The 15779-nt window shown below is 33.4% G+C and overlaps 3 protein-coding genes across 6 annotated transcripts; 1 reads left to right on the forward strand and 2 right to left on the reverse strand.

The window, feature by feature from the left end:
* The first annotated feature begins 287 nt into the window (after positions 1-287).
* Positions 288-4866, forward strand: LOC145103168 (heparanase-like protein 1). 2 transcript variants are annotated; one of them, XM_079040723.1, is made up of 10 exons: positions 288-568; positions 850-1192; positions 1273-1309; positions 2703-2886; positions 3003-3151; positions 3280-3513; positions 3718-3907; positions 3992-4117; positions 4186-4288; positions 4369-4866. In XM_079040723.1, the coding sequence occupies exons 2-10, from the start codon at positions 983-985 to the stop codon at positions 4753-4755; spliced, it is 1620 nt and encodes a 539-aa protein (XP_078896849.1). In that variant the 5' UTR covers positions 288-568; positions 850-982; the 3' UTR covers positions 4756-4866. The 2 variants fall into 2 exon arrangements, with proteins under 2 accessions (XP_078896849.1, XP_078896848.1); XM_079040722.1 differs by having other exon boundaries at positions 942-1192.
* A 42-nt stretch (positions 4867-4908) lies between these two features.
* Positions 4909-6985, reverse strand: LOC145103169 (SNAP25 homologous protein SNAP33-like). Of its 2 annotated transcripts, XM_079040725.1 has the most exons (7): positions 6846-6985; positions 6683-6759; positions 5828-6301; positions 5651-5744; positions 5423-5556; positions 5250-5347; positions 4909-5171 (listed from the first exon to the last, which is right to left on the reverse strand). In XM_079040725.1, the coding sequence occupies exons 3-7, from the start codon at positions 6284-6286 to the stop codon at positions 5072-5074; spliced, it is 885 nt and encodes a 294-aa protein (XP_078896851.1). In that variant the 5' UTR covers positions 6287-6301; positions 6683-6759; positions 6846-6985; the 3' UTR covers positions 4909-5071. The 2 variants fall into 2 exon arrangements, with proteins under 2 accessions (XP_078896851.1, XP_078896850.1); XM_079040724.1 differs by lacking the exon at positions 6683-6759.
* A 1289-nt stretch (positions 6986-8274) lies between these two features.
* On the reverse strand, positions 8275-10494 carry LOC145103170 (myosin heavy chain-like protein). Of its 2 annotated transcripts, XM_079040727.1 has the most exons (8): positions 10277-10494; positions 10128-10173; positions 9881-9961; positions 9491-9541; positions 9292-9394; positions 8822-9210; positions 8576-8743; positions 8275-8489 (listed from the first exon to the last, which is right to left on the reverse strand). In XM_079040727.1, the coding sequence occupies exons 3-8, from the start codon at positions 9959-9961 to the stop codon at positions 8433-8435; spliced, it is 849 nt and encodes a 282-aa protein (XP_078896853.1). In that variant the 5' UTR covers positions 10128-10173; positions 10277-10494; the 3' UTR covers positions 8275-8432. The 2 variants fall into 2 exon arrangements, with proteins under 2 accessions (XP_078896853.1, XP_078896852.1); XM_079040726.1 differs by lacking the exon at positions 10128-10173.
* Between the last annotated feature and the right edge of the window lie 5285 nt (positions 10495-15779).

The raw sequence follows: 15779 nt of genomic DNA on the forward strand, positions 1-15779 counted from the left end.
TTACGTATTTATTTAAATCAACAATTATAATTTAATATAACTAAAAAATACATCTTAAGTAATAATTTATTTAAAATAATCGATTAATAATTTTAATTTTTTTAATATAAAATTTTAATTAATTTTATAATAAGGATCTGATGTATTATAAATTATAAATTATGTGTTATAAATTAACCATGGATTATAAAAATGTAAATAAAAAAGTATTTGGATACTCTTATTCCATCCTTGCACCCAATTTTAGTAAAATAACGGGAGTATGAAAAAATAAATAGAGAACTGCGCCATCAACTTTGTCTTCATCCCGCCACCTTCTCCTTGAAAGTTGAAATCTCACCAAATTCATGTGTTTATCACCGTTCAACCATGAATTCATCTCAAATAATGAGTTGGTAAACAGCTCAGCCAACCCTAAAACACAAATCAAGCTCAACTTTATCAGCCCATTTCCCTAAAACAGACTAATCGAATCGGCTCCATATGAAACGGCTATGAAACAGAGAAAAAAATCCTAATTAAGTAACAATCCCGCATAAACCAAGCAGCTGCCTCAAATCACTTCGAGGTTTGTTTATATATCTGGGTTTTTCATCTTTTTTGAATGTTATTGAAACGTTAGATTTTGTAATCCGCATTTGGCGAATTACTGGTTTACTTTTTTTCTTCTTGAAAGTCATTTATTCAGTATAAATTTCATTGATTTTGGTGTTATGGAGTTTTCATTGTTGACGATTGTTGTTTAGAAGACTTCTAATTCATACACCGGAATCTGAATTTTTTGATTTAAGTAGTTTCTTTCGTCTAAGTTAAGAATTAATGGCGTCATGACTTTGCTTTTACTTTTAGGGTTTAAGTAGCGGAGAAGATATCGCAAACAAGAAAAAAAATGGGTTTTTACTTTTTAATTATCTCTCACTTGTAATCATAATCTCTAACAGGCTAAGCTAAGCTAAGCTTTTGGTTAATCCATTATCCATCAATGGAGTTTTGGACTTCATTTTTTCTGTTTCTATCATCAATTTCTGCGATTTTGGCACAAAATGTGGAAGAGGGGCATCTAGTGATCAATGGGAGTTTACCTATGGCTCATACGGATCCAAATTACATTTGTGCTACTATTGATTGGTGGCCAAATACTAAGTGTGACTACCACCATTGCCCATGGGGATCTTCATCTGCTTTAAATCTTGTAAGCATGTTCTTAAAGTGCTTTTTATGATGTCGGATGCTTTTCAATATCTTAATTTATTCTTATTTTTATATTCTCAGGATTTATCTCATCCTTTTCTAACGAAAGCGGTTCAAGGTTTGTTTTTATTGGGTTTTTTGAGTGCCAACTTTTGTTTATTGAGTCTTGTAGTATAAGTCAATAAGGTGGTGTTTGTTTATTTTTTTTCAAACTGCGCCTTGCTGACGGAGTGCAGACTTTTGGACTTTGAAGATGTTTGTTTTTTAGAAGACAGTAGACCTAAACAGATCTGCGTGTCGTTTTTTGGTGCAGATCTGGACCTATGTCTTCTAGTCTCTTCTTAACTCTTCCACTAATCCTTAAGACAAAAAAAAACAACCATTTCGATTAATTGTCAGCAAAATGAATATAAATTGAAAAAAAAATTCATGTGTGCAATAATTATTTTTTTATTCATTTGCCATGTGAACACTTTGCAATTATATTATTTTAATGATTTTAGCTTAATAAACTTTTTATTTGTTCACATAATTTTTTGGTATTCATATTTTAAAAAACTTTACACATATTTAACCAATGACTTTTTATAGCAATAACTAAAAAGGTTAAATATATTACAAAACTTATCAAAGTATTTTACTAATGTATTTTTTTTTCTTCATAAAATGGACAATTTATTTGTTATATATATTGAAAATAAGGTGGTTGTATTATTAAATTACAATGATTTTATATTAGAATTATTGAAAAAGTCTTTTAACTTTAAAAAAAATCAATTTATTTAGGTTTCAATTTGTTTTAGCAGCCTGCAGATTTGAAAAAACAAACAGTCTTTCTTTTTGCAGACTGCAGATTTTTGGCTCACATCTTCTACTGCAGATGCCTATAGATGTGGTCCGCAGACTACAGACATTTTGTCTTTAAAAAAACAAACACCACCTAAGTTTTACTAAAATTGATTTCTTTTTTCATGACATTCAGTCTCATGACTTACTAGTTGATGATGTGGCGTTCGGTCGATGTGACATTGAGTCCCTCAACTTAATAATTTATTCTTATAGTTTTTACTATAAATAATTACATAATAATTAAGTCCATCACCTTAGATGGTGTGTCATTTAGTCTCTCAACTTACTAATCGATGATGTGGCATTAGGTTCCATAATTGATGATGTAACATTAGGTCCCACAACTGATGATGCGACATTCGGTCCCAAAACTAATGATGTAACATTCGGTCCCACCTTAAGAATTGATTCTTTCATGTTTTACTAGAAATAATTTTCTTTTTTATGACATTCAATCCCCCAACTTACTGACTGCTGTGATGATGTCGCATTAAATCCCACAATGGATGATGTAACATTCAGTCTGTCAACTTACTGACTGATGATGTGACATTCAGTCCCACAACTTACTATCTGATAATGTATCATTTCGTCTCACAACTTAACACCTAATTCTTTCAAGTTTTACAAAAAAAATAATATCTTTTTAATGGCATCAACAGCTTTTAAGTGCATGAGAATACGAGTTGGAGGTTCCTTACAAGATCAAGTATTATACAACATAGGTAATTTCACGGGTCCTTGCCACCCTTTTAAAAAAATGAAAGGGGGACTATTTGGGTTCTCTAAAGGGTGTCTTAATATGAGTAGATGGGATGAATTGAATCAATTCTTCAACAAGACAAGGTAAGTTTTTACCTTTTACCTTTTACCTTTTTGTTTCATATATCAAAATAAATGCAATGTTTGACTATTAGTTAAATATCTAAAATACCCTTCATCAACAAACATGTTTAATATAGAGCACTTGTGACATTTGGCTTGAATGCACTCCATGGAAGACACCAAGTTACAAAAGGAGTATGGGGAGGAGATTGGAATTATAACAATGCCCGTGATTTCATAAAGTATACTGTTTCCAAGGGGTATCAGATAGATTCATGGGAATTTGGTATAATCTTGTAGATAGTTATAATTTTATAAACTAAAGTGATTTTTTTTTTGTTTTAACTATCAGAAAAAGGAAAACAAAAAGGTGATATGCATCATAATGATGAATTCTCTTGTTGATTGATGTAGGAAATGAGTTAAGTGGCAAGGGTATTGGTGCAATGGTGGATGCTGAGCAGTATGCAAGCGATGTAATTGAACTCAGGGGTATAATCGACAATTCATACACCAAATTCCAACCAAAACCATTACTCGTAGCACCAGGAGGCTTCTTTGATAAACAATGGTTTTCCAAGCTGCTTCAAGTTTCAGGTTCAGAAATTGTCAATGTCATGACACACCATATCTACAATCTAGGCCCAGGTTTGACTTTCTAATGTCAACTCTCTTATTCTTTTTAACTTCAAGATTGACAATAATCATTTTCTTTATTCAAAAAGACAAACAACCCATTTCACTACACAAAAAATAGTACAAGATCGACATTTCATCGATTAAAAAAACCAAAAGAATATAAGTTTAATTCGACTCCAGAAAGTATTATCTTTGACTTTCTAAAGTCAACAGGTGTTGATCCGAATTTGGTAAAGAAGATTCTAGACCCTCATTTTTTGAGTCGAGCATCTGTCACATTTAATGCTCTTCATGAAACTATTAAAACGGATGGCCCATGGGCTTCTTCTTGGGTCGGGGAATCCGGTGGGGCCTACAATAGTGGCGGTCTTCATGTTTCAGACACTTTTGTTAATAGCTTTTGGTAATCATACAACAAATTCTCATTCATTTTCTCACATTTTTTTAATTGTAAAGTCAAAGCTTTTAAAGAATGTAATATTTATAGGTACTTGGATCAGTTAGCAATGGCAGCTAAGTATCACACAAAAGTATATTGCAGACAAACATTAATTGGTGGAAATTATGGTCTCCTCAATAGAACAACATTCATACCTAACCCTGATTACTACAGGTAAAAATCTTTAATTTTTTCAAAAAGATTATATGAATTTTGTCTAAAATGACAATCTTGATGTGAAGTGCTCTTCTTTGGGATCGACTTATGGGTTCAGGAGTTCTTGATGTTGAAAGAGTGAATGTTCCACCACATTTGCGCACTTATGCACATTGTTCAAAAGGAAAAGTAAGTTCATGTTTATGTTTATGTATTAAACTTTATTAATAAACCGAATGTTGATAATAAATTGTTTGTGATCTGATCAGAGAGGAATAACTGTGCTTTTGATCAATCTAAGCAACCAAACAAACTTCAAACTTGATGTTCACAACATCATGAACATGAATTTGCATATAAAGACTTCAAGAAAGAAAGCATCATTTGTTGATGATCTCAAGAAAACGGTTTCATGGGTTGGATTGAAATCAACGGATGAAAATTTGACACGAGAAGAGTACCATTTAACCCCACAACATGGAGATATAACAAGTAAAACAATGCTTTTGAATGGAGTTCCATTAAAGTTGAATGAAAATGGAGATATACCATGTTTTAAACCGAATTTCGTGAAGGTTGATTCTAAGATTTCTATTGCTCCTTTGTCTATCAAGTTTTTGAAGTTTCCAAACTTTGATGCACCAGGTTGTTCATGATGCATTGTTGTTTGTACCTTGACATTTGTGGTGTGTTAACTTTTATTTGTATGTATATGTACATTATTAGTTGCAAGTGTAAAAAAGAGTTTGGAAGATAACTTTTTGTAACACTATCTTAAGTGATTATGATCATTTAATATATCATCATCACATTGAAAAGACATATATAAAACCTATAAAAAGTTAATTGGAAAACTGTAAGGTAAACAATCCTCTACATAACAAATAAAAGGGAAGTAGTAAGGAGACAATGTTTTCTATATTTTTCAATAAAAATATAGAAATATAACCAAATTCATTCAAACAAATTCAATTATTTTCCAAGAAGTCGTCGAGTTCGTTGATTGGCACCTCTTACTCTGAAATTGATCTCATCAACATCATCTTGAAGAGGATTAAGGGCTTTATCTTGCCTACAAAATTCAAAAAATAAAAAATCAAGTATTTTTCCAATCATAAATGAGAAAACTCATATTATATATAACACGAACCTTTCAATTTCAGAACCCATGTCAACAGCCATTTCCTTCAGTTCACCCAATATGTTACTCAACTCAGAGAGCCCATCATCCTGCTTCTCCTTTTCATACTAAGATAGAGGAAGGGGTAAATTAGTCATTTCATGAGAAGGGGGGTATATTAGTCATTTAGTGTTAAATGATACCTCAACTTTCTGCATTGCATCAGCGGATTCAGGAAGTGGGACCCTCGAACGCGAAGCTCCCTTATTTGGAGTTGTTGTAAGTCCCAATTTTTCTCTTTGCTCCAAATGGTTACCCTTTCTTCTATCAGGATCATCTGTTAATAGATAATCAAAACTCAATAAAGCAACCAACTTTACAAATTATTCATGAAAACAATAATCAAATTTAAAAAAATAATAATTAATTACCTCTGATGCTTGTAGGACCTCTTATAGTCTGACCCTTTTTCGGCTTCCAAGTCCTAGAAAAAATGCCTCCAAGACTTCCCAATAGCTTCTCTCCCTAAAAAAAATGAACGAAAATAAATAAATAAAGATTTGGTGGAAATAACATTTGACCATTTTTGGATCATAAAAAGAACATACCCTACTGAGATCTTGCTCGATATTTGCTGCAGCATTGTGGGTTCTGTTAATCTGTTCACCTTGTTGATGTAAGGTGAGCATGGTGTTAGTGGCACTTTCTCTAATATCTTCTGCGATTTTTAATGCACTATGCACAGACTTTGTAGTTTCTTCAGCTTTATACGCAGCGTAATGTTCCAATTCTTGGACACTTTGGTTATCTACACCACCAGAATCGATGAAATCGTTTTTGTATTTGTTTCTTGATGCATACCCAGATGAATTCGAGGCCCCTTTAATTTCATTGTCATCGAAAAGACTGGTTTTTGAATTTGGGGTTATTGAAGGTTCGGAAGAGGGTTTTTTTGATGGTTTTAGGGTTGATTTTTTGTCGATTTCATCGTCAGAATCGAATGGATTGGATGTGGGTTGACTTGGGAATCGAGGTTTGTGGAGATGAGGTTTCTTGAGCCCTGACATGTTCGACTCTGCAAGCTTCGATTATGCAAGAAAACATGAAGATTAGGGTAAACTGTTTAATAATTAGAAAAGTAACAAAACCCAAATGAATTGAACACCAGAAATTGAGATGAAGAAAATGAGATGATGATTTATCAACTAAGTGTTAGTATTGACTTCTAACTTCTAAGTGCTACCATCATCAGAGTAACTATCTAAATTAGGAAATTTATTCCACAACGACTCCACCAAATCAAGGATTAGTTAACCAACCAAGAAAACATCACGAACAGATAAATTATAATAATATACGAAAAAGCTTTCTGCTTTTCTTATTCATTCTCAGCAAACAGATACCCATTAAGTAAATTGAAGCAAAACCCACGAGAAAAAACGAAGAGAAGTAACAAAACTTACATGAATTACAAAACGGGAATCAAGAAGCGTAACAGAAGTGGAATGGATAAAACGATGATTGTATCGTATAACTGAAACTTGTATTATGACATCGGAACCGATCGTAATAAGATAAAGTTGAAATCTAAACCTAAAAGTTCAAGCAAAAGATGAAATCGAGTACCTGTGAAATTAGGAGATACGATAGAAACCGGTGGATGCCGGAGAGAATATCCAAATGGAAAGGGACGAGGGATATAGAGGAAGACGAAAGCGGGGGAATTGAATATTGGAAGAAAAAGTCTTTGATGACGAGTAAACCTCTTTGGGGGGTTTTAAAACTAAAATATAAAGTTTTAGATAGGTTTCTTGTTAAATAATGCCCATCAAATTCTAAATATACTTATTTATATGATTTTTTTTTATTGATTTATACAATAATAATACCACTTTATTTATGGAACCATCTTCTCTTCTACTATAATAAATGAAGATCTTTTTCTCTTCTATTATCTACTATAAAAAATACTAGGTGTGAAACCTATATATTACATGAGTTTATTTAAAAAAATAAATATAAAATTTTAACAATTTGAAAAGTTTGAATTTATAAAAAAAATAATGAATCTTTTGAATTATTAAAATTAAAGATATAAACCATTTCTAATAAATACCTTATATATATATATATATATATATATATATATATATATATATATATATATATATATATATATATATATATAACTTTACATATTAAATGTGGAATTTTAATTTAATAAAATGACAAGTGGAAAATAAAAAATTTAAAAATATTAGAAAATGCCATGTGTCCAAATGAATGAGAAAAATGACATGTGACAAAAAAACTTTCATTTATTATAATAGATAAATCTTTCTGCCACATGTCACATTTTTATTCATTTTGTCACATGTAATTTTATGGTTATTTTAAATTAATTTTTATTCCATATGTCCTTTTAATTTCAAGATTACTAAATTAAAGTCTCATTATTATTTTTTATTTATCTAAATTATTTGTTTAAATTTAAAAGAGAAAAAAACACTTTAATTTTTTATAATTCAATATTTTTCTCATTTTTCTTATAAATTCAAACTTGTCAAATATTTTGAATTTTACATTAAAATTTTTTTTTTTAAATAAACGCATGTAATACATTGGTTTCACATCTGGTGTTTAATAAATAATCATCTAATTCTTCTTATATTGATAATTTTTGTAAAAACTCTCATAAAATAATACCTATCAAATTGCAAATACTTATTTATATGATTTCTTTTTTATTGATTTATACAATAATACGACTTTATTTATGTAACCATGTTTAATAAATAAACATTTAATTCTTGTATTGATAATTTTTGTATCCTATAACACTTCGCATTTGAGAAAAAAAAGTTGTTACCAATTTCTTACTTGTATGACTATAATTTACTTTATCAACAATTTTATGAAGTGTTTTCTCGTTTTAGGAAGAATCGTTTCGTTAATACCAAGAGAAGTCTACTTGTAGAAAAATGTTAATAAAACACAAACCCACATAAATTCCATCACCAAACCTTCCAACACTCCAATCATAAATTGCCAAATCTAAAACAATAATGCTTACAATAACTTATATTAATACAACAATATATACATTTCTTTGAATTCGACCAATTTGCGCTACAAAGAAGATATAATTAAATCAAATTCTAATTCCTACCCATAAAAACAATCTCAATAACACAAACCAATACAATAACATTTTTAAGCATTCGGAAGACCACGAACATCAGCAAAACTTTTCCTTCGTTCTTTTTCAATCTTGATTGCAATAAAAAGATAAAAAAAAATATTAGAAACTCTATTATTATTTCCAAAAAGATTAAATATATTATATTAATTAATACCTGAGCCTCTAACTCGGTTATTCTTTGTAAGGCTCTTTGTTCTATACACGCGCGTCTTTTATATTCTTCTTCAAGCAATCCGGTTAACTCATATCTTAACTCAGCCATTTCTTGAGCTAAATCTTCAGCTTCTTCTTTTGCCTTAAACTTTTCATCTCTTAATTGTTCCTACAAACAATTTTATAACATAAAGTTAAAAAATTTGTGATACCCATTTTGTATTTCACATCACTTAACCCTACATACCTTCAATTGGCTCACAAGAAGTTCATATTCATGCATTTGAAGCTTGTAGTTTTTAGTCATTTCCTGCATCTTACAATGTTCTTGAACAACTTCTTCTTGGAGTTCTTTAGCTTCAAGAAAACTATTCTCCATAGCCATTAAATCAAGATTCATGCTTTCTATGTCACATTCATACTCTAAAGCAACATCATGCAATTCTTGTTCTTTGTTTTCTAATTTTTCCAACAAAACCAACTTTTCCAAATTGCATGCCTTCAAATCTTGCTCTAAACTTCTCACGATTCCATCTAAATTATCTTTTGCTTTGAGTTTTGACTCTAGAATTTGGATGTAATCAGTCATGTGGTTTATTTCTGTGTCCCTTGTGTTTACTTGATCCTGCAAGTAATCTATGAGGTGTAATGCAATGAGTGAAGCCTACATGGAATTATATTGAGTAAAATCTCAATATATACATAAGAACCATTTACCTATTTCTTGTGTGCAGTTTCTTAGCTCTCTTTCTAAATCTTGTATACGTTTCTTGTCATTGGAACGATTTTGGGATAATGTTTTTGCATGTGATTCAAGGCTCTGTATCATTTAAGCTATAGGTTCATTGTCTTGATTTAAAGCATTAGACCAAATAATGACATTAATTAGGCTTATAAACAATAAAAAAAATGTTACCCGAATGAGTTCATAGCTTGATTCTTTCAACATGTCCTTTTCTATCCTCAACTACATCCAAGAACAATGAGAAAAAGCTTAGAAGTGCCACTATACAATCATGAAAAAGCTACTTAATGAGTGATATTTGATTAAAAGAATTTAGGTAATACACAATATGAAGCTTACTTAGCAATGTTGGAATCTTTTTTATATCTCTAGTTTAAAAGAAGTAAAGTAGTAAACATTGCCATATCTGTTTTATTGATGTCTTATTTCTTATTCATTGTTTAATGAGGCTTAGAAAAGGTTTCATTTCATCAATGATTTGATTATCTTTATTGGGTGCCTTTTTTTTATCTTGAATATAAATAAGGTGCTTACAACACAACCAAAAAACAGCAAATGTACCTCTTTACATCTCGCTTCAAACTGTAATAACTCCTCATCGTCCACAAAGCAACTACTGCCACTACTAGAACAACTGGACATCTACAACACAGAGACATTAAAACACATATGAGCAAAAGATTGGTCCTTTATCATAAATCTAATCTGCCCACAAAAATAAACAAAAAACTGTTTATCAAGCCACGAAAACAAAATAGAAAGTGATAATAAATGCTGAAATATTCATTCAAGCCGTAATCATTCGGACATTGCTGTCTCCTTCTGTATCGAGTGTATTCGTAACCGGACCAGCTCTATAAGCAGATAAAATATCGATAATTTATCCGATAATAATCCAGAGATATAACAATACGGAACATACATTGAAATTATCCAACAGAGAGAAAGAGGACAAACCGTTTCTTCTAGGGTTTTGATTTAGATGACGTAAATCGGCGAAATTGAATCGAATTTGTGATAAAATAGGGGAGATTTGTGATCTATAGGTACGTACGAAGTTACAAGAATCAGAATCTAATGGATGAATATTGGGGATTTCAGATTTGCGTATGTTTATGTGTATAATTGCAATTTGAGTAAAAAGGTTTTTGTAAACAATATTTGACATGCGTAGTCAAAATCTGCTTTTTCCTTCCAACCTGGCTTTCATATAATTTATTTTAAACAAAATTACATAAATGGTCCCTTTGCTTACGAAAAATCACAATTTTAGGCTAAATTTTATTTTGCTAACACACTTCTTATGGTATCCTTGCGAAATGGTTCATTTTATATTATATTATTTGCTTTAAATTTATTATTCTATCTTTTTTTATGTGTGTCTCATTTATAATTATATTGTATTAGGTTATACGGAGTGGACTTGGAAAAGAGCTCGCCATGTCGACGTTGACTCAGTGCATACAACGTCTCATGCTCTGTAAAGATTATTTGGTAGCGTAAAACGGCACCCCTCTTTCGAGTCTCCCTCCTTCTGCACTTGATTTGTAACGTCTAGTTTCTGGTATGTATTTTAAATTTTAATTTATTCACTTTTATTGAAGAACTCGACGAGTTGGGAGCCCCAGACTCGTGGAGTAAGAATAATTCGGGACGTGGGTTAAGGAACCTACTCGACGAATTGAGAGGCCTTAACTCGACGAGTAGGCTGGTAGAAATGAAACCCTAATTTTCAGGGTTTTGTACCCTATTTAAAGGCCTTAATGGTTCATTCTGGCCTCCCTTATCGCTCCCTCAGTCTAGTAAAATCCTAATTCGTGCTTTCTATCATCTTGAGTGAGTGGGAGTGTAAAGAGTGTTTTCTTTGGTGCTTTCTTGAAGGAGCTTGAAGATTTGTGTTGCTTAGTGAAGGGGGAAGCTTTGGATCCGGGAATTCCTTTATTGTGGTAGCCATCTTAAGGTATAAAGTCGATACCTTGACTATGTATTTGGTAGATCTCTTCATTGAGGGGTTTATGGCCTTAAGTAGCTTATTTCGGAGTCCTTGGATATGATCATGTTTTGAAGTTATGATCTTAGATCTAGACATTCCATGGCCTTGTGAAACTTAAAGTTGCCAACTTTATCAAGTCGTGGCCCCCTCCATGCCCGAGATCTCTTATGAAGCTTAGTTTTAGTGTTTTTAGCCATTTGACATCATGCATACACGTAAAGTTAGCAACTTTACGCGGTATCTCAGCCTTAGGGGACCATATTAGAATTGCTTGGAAGTGACTGCATGAGTCAAGATTAGGAAAACCCGACGAGTTGTTTATTCAACTCGGCGAGTTGGATTATGGTCCCCCGATCCTTCTGATCCTGAGTAGACTCGGCGAGTAGTTGAGATGACTCGGCGAGTTGGTTAGGGTTTTCTCGGTTTTCTGAAGACTGAAGGAACTCGACAAGCCCATAGGGGAACTCGACGAGTTGTACTGAGAAAGTCTCGATTTTGTTGATAGGGAAGAACTCGAAGGGTTGGAGGAAAACTCGACGAGTTGGTTCGCGATTTCACGATTCTGTAATTTAAGGAAACTCGGCGAGTTGAAGGATAAACTCGACGAGTAGAGTCAACTTAGAGCTTGAATTTGACTTTGACTTTAGCCGTGACTTTGACTTGACTAAGTTGACCCCTTAAGGGTTATGAGTACGGAAAAGGAATCTAAGGGGTTGTTTTGGTTCAGGGAGTGAGTAGAGTCGATTTCCGGGGAAAAGACGTTTCAGCGATTACCCGAGATTTGAGGTGAGTTTCCTCCTATATGAACGGGTGTCACACCCCGAAACCAAAGGCGGAAACGTTCCGGGGCGGAGGACGTCATGAATATCACAACCAATATACATAGTAAGCATAATAAACACAAAACTTTACATTACATATATTCATTTACATTATCTGAAAACAAAGAGTTACATGTGTTATACATACATATATATATATATATATATATATATATATATATATATCATATGAACAAAAGTAAAGACGTGTCTTCTACGTACTCCGTCTTCGCCAAAAGGATCGCTGAGTACCTGTCTAATGTGGACATGAGAATACAAGCAGTTTGAAAATCAGCATAAAGCTGGTGAGTTCATAAGTGTTTTGTTTTCTGAAAATGAACATGTTTCCTTTAGTTTTCTGAAAAGTTGTTATCCAAGAAAATCCCATATTTTCTTATAAAGACAGTTTAGTTAAAGTTCTGAATTTCCGTTAAATACAACAATGTATAGTTTATTACATAAAACTATATATTGAAAACCACTGGGAATTACCATCCAGTACAACAGTAGATATTTTTAATACATTAAAAATATTGATTGTAAACCATGGGAATACCATCCCGTACTAGATATAAGGTAGTTTTAATACACAAAACTATAGATTGAAAGTCATGGGAATACCATCCCGTACTAGATATAGATTGAAAACCATGGGAATACCAGCCCGTACTAGATATAGACTGAAAACCATGGGAATACCATCCCGTACTAGATATAGATTGAAAACCATGGGAATACCATCCCGTACTAGATATAGATTGAAAACCATGGGAATACCATCCCGTACCAGATATAAGAACTATAGATTGAAGATAGATATAAAATCAAATCCGTGAATAAACTTATATTAATACGTATTGTGAGTCGGGTAACCATGCTAATATGACACCGAGACCTCCTTGACGTTCGTCAGACGTCGGACGATATCCAGAATTTGTCACCCCAGGCGTGCCTGCCTAACTGTAGCTAGTAGTTTAGGTGTGAGATTGTCAGTCCCGAATAGATCTATTCACAAATTCCACGCTCTCCCTCCAGGAGACTCTGGTTACACTTCCGGAGAGGATTTACTGATAACCCAAAGGGTTTAATGAAGACGAATCTCACAAGTTAGTATTAAATTATTCACGGTGTACTCGATCGTTAACAAACATAATAATCGTTTCGAAACATAATAACGTATAAATAGTAGAATACAAAGAAACTATCTGGCATAGTACTTTACATTAAACAGAGATAAACTGAATCAGGCATAGTTTATCTATTAACATTGCATGAAATCCGAAATCACAAAACGAGAACTGAAGATCCCAAATTATTCCCATAATAATTTGATTAGTTTGATTGTTTCCTTTACTGAAATCCATGTGGTTATATTCGATAAAACATCCCTTATGCTCCGCATAATACATAAGGGGTAAAGATATCTAAAAGTTTGCCAGATATTTATAGAATTACATCAGCTTTTAAGTTTCGAAAACATTTATAGTTTGCTTGTATTCCCCCCCCCCCCCCCTAAAACATTGAAAAACACTGAAAAAGGCATAGGGGTATGAACTCACCAGTCGAGGAACGTGTCGTCTAGGATGCTAAGTGTCAGATCGGGGCTTAATAACGCGTGAGGTTCCTATGTAATATGAAATGATACATAATTTTATCTAATTAGACTTCAAACCACTAATTAGATAAGAGTAAACACTTCTAGACACGAAAACACTTCAATTCAAGTGTTTGGAGTGACCCAAGTAGCATCTATGGACGAGTATGGCTTGGATATGGAGTTTACTCTTCAAGAGTAAACTCCTTTAGGAGTTTACGGTCCAAATGACCCACTCCCCATGAGTTTACGGCCATAAACTCATGGTGGGGGTGTTCTTGGTTGCTAAATAGCCTTATAACTCATGAGGGGTGATGCTAGGCTTGGTTTCAATGCATTTGAATGAGATTTGAACATCCTAAGGACCATTTGAGGAGTTTATGACAGTAAACTATGAGTTTACGACTGTAAAATATAATGTGCCATGTCTTAAGGTGTTTTGGTGGTCCTAGGTAAATTACAATGCACATAGGAAGGTTCTAGGGTTGATTCCATGGCTTAAGAAGTGATTAGGACTTGAATTGACCTTGGAAAAGTAGTTTACGGTCTATGAAGATGTTCTTGGGAGTTTACTACCTTAAACACATGAGTTTACAACCTTAAACTCATGTTTGTCCATGATTCATGGGTTTTAGTGGTTGTAAGTTAAGCATACAAAGTTCTAGGTCCAATTCCAAGCCATACAAGGTGTTAAAGGAACTTTAACGCCCATTGGAGGAGTTTATGGTCTAAGGAAGTGTGTTTACGGTCCAAGAATGTTCTTGGGCCGTAAACTCAAGTTTGTCCCATTTGTGTATGTTTTGGTGCATTTCTTGAAGGATTTTAAGGTTCTATGCACTCATGGAAGTTTGTTGGAGGTGTTTAGGGCCAAACTAACACCTTAGATGATGTTTATGGTCCATGAATGAGGATTTACGGTCCAAGCATGTTCTTGGGCCGTAAACTCAAGTTTACCCCCTAAATGGTAAGATTTTTGTGCTCTAAGTCCATTCCTGCAAGTCCAAAGGTCTTAACTAAGCACTAGAAGTGATTTGGAGGGGTTTTGGGGTTTAAAACCCTCTTCAAAGGTGTTCACGGTTTTGGGAGGTGTTCCCAACCGTAAACACATGTCTTTGGTGCATTTGGGTGGCTTAAACACGAATTTGAAGGATAAGGATGCTAATCTTTGAGTTAGGATAGTTACCTTAATGATTTGAGGCTTGATTTGGATGATTTTGGATCAAAATCGGATTTTAGAGAGAGAGAGAGAGAGTAGTGAGAGAAAGGTATGAGATGGGCAAAAGGCTTTAAATGAAGGTCCACTCATCCTGTATATAAGGTTTAAGTTTGTGGCCCGGAGGAAATCTACCTGATACTGACGTTAGACGAGGCTTTTGGTCGCACCTGATTAAGTTGTTGTAACCCGACGTGGTCGAAACTAAATTTTTTCTAATTGTTAATTTGGAATATTTTATTGAGTTATTATCGTATTTGAACACCCATTAAGTCATAATGAACGACATTAAAATTAATGACTTAATTTAATAACGAAACGGAAACAATTCGAAAACGACGAATTTTATTGACGGAACGAGTTAAAATGACGGAAAGAATTTCGGGTTGTCACAACGGGTAAAAGGCATCAATGTTGGCCCGTATATGTATGCTAGTATGTTACGGGATAAGGTCCAATGTCGGGTGGGGCCCGATGTAGGTTTATATGTTTCTGGATTTCGGTCCGATGCTGAGCAATGCCCGAGGAGTGTTTGTATGCTTAATGTCTTCATGATTCTTGCATGTGTTTGTTTTTATGTTTCCAGATTATGGTCCGATATCGGGCAATGCCCGAGGAATGTTAGTATGCTTCCAAATTTCGGTCCGATATCGGGCGGGGCTCGAGGAATGTTTATATGTTTTTGTTATGTGATTATTTATGTGTATTTATTTATATGTATACCGAGCTTTACTCATGCCGGACGGGGGCCGATGCCGGGCGGGGCCCGATATCGAACACTGTCTGATGTCGGGCTGGGACCGATGAAGCGGGCAAGGCCCATGATATGTTATTATGTG

The sequence above is a fragment of the Lactuca serriola genome, chromosome 4 (genome assembly GCF_051521515.1).
Source record: "Lactuca serriola cultivar US96UC23 chromosome 4, Lser_US96UC23_V15, whole genome shotgun sequence".
NCBI lineage: Eukaryota > Viridiplantae > Streptophyta > Magnoliopsida > Asterales > Asteraceae > Lactuca > Lactuca serriola.

Excerpts from the sequence above, each read along its gene's own strand:
- LOC145103168 (XM_079040723.1), top strand. The coding sequence starts at position 983 with ATGGAGTTTTGGACTTCATTTTTTCTGTTTCTATCATCAATTTCTGCG. Across the intron at positions 3,514-3,717 it reads TATCTACAATCTAGGCCCAG|GTGTTGATCCGAATTTGGTA; the intron begins GTTTGACTTTCT and ends TAAAGTCAACAG. Across the intron at positions 4,289-4,368 it reads CACATTGTTCAAAAGGAAAA|AGAGGAATAACTGTGCTTTT; the intron begins GTAAGTTCATGT and ends TGATCTGATCAG.
- LOC145103169 (XM_079040724.1), bottom strand. The coding sequence starts at position 6,286 with ATGTCAGGGCTCAAGAAACCTCATCTCCACAAACCTCGATTCCCAAGT. Across the intron at positions 5,557-5,650 it reads AGGTCCTACAAGCATCAGAG|ATGATCCTGATAGAAGAAAG; the intron begins GTAATTAATTAT and ends ATCTATTAACAG. Across the intron at positions 5,348-5,422 it reads ATGCAATGCAGAAAGTTGAG|TATGAAAAGGAGAAGCAGGA; the intron begins GTATCATTTAAC and ends CCTCTATCTTAG.
- LOC145103170 (XM_079040726.1), bottom strand. The coding sequence starts at position 9,961 with ATGTCCAGTTGTTCTAGTAGTGGCAGTAGTTGCTTTGTGGACGATGAG. Across the intron at positions 9,395-9,490 it reads CAAGCTATGAACTCATTCGG|AGCCTTGAATCACATGCAAA; the intron begins GTAACATTTTTT and ends TAAATGATACAG. Across the intron at positions 8,490-8,575 it reads TAACCGAGTTAGAGGCTCAG|ATTGAAAAAGAACGAAGGAA; the intron begins GTATTAATTAAT and ends ATTGCAATCAAG.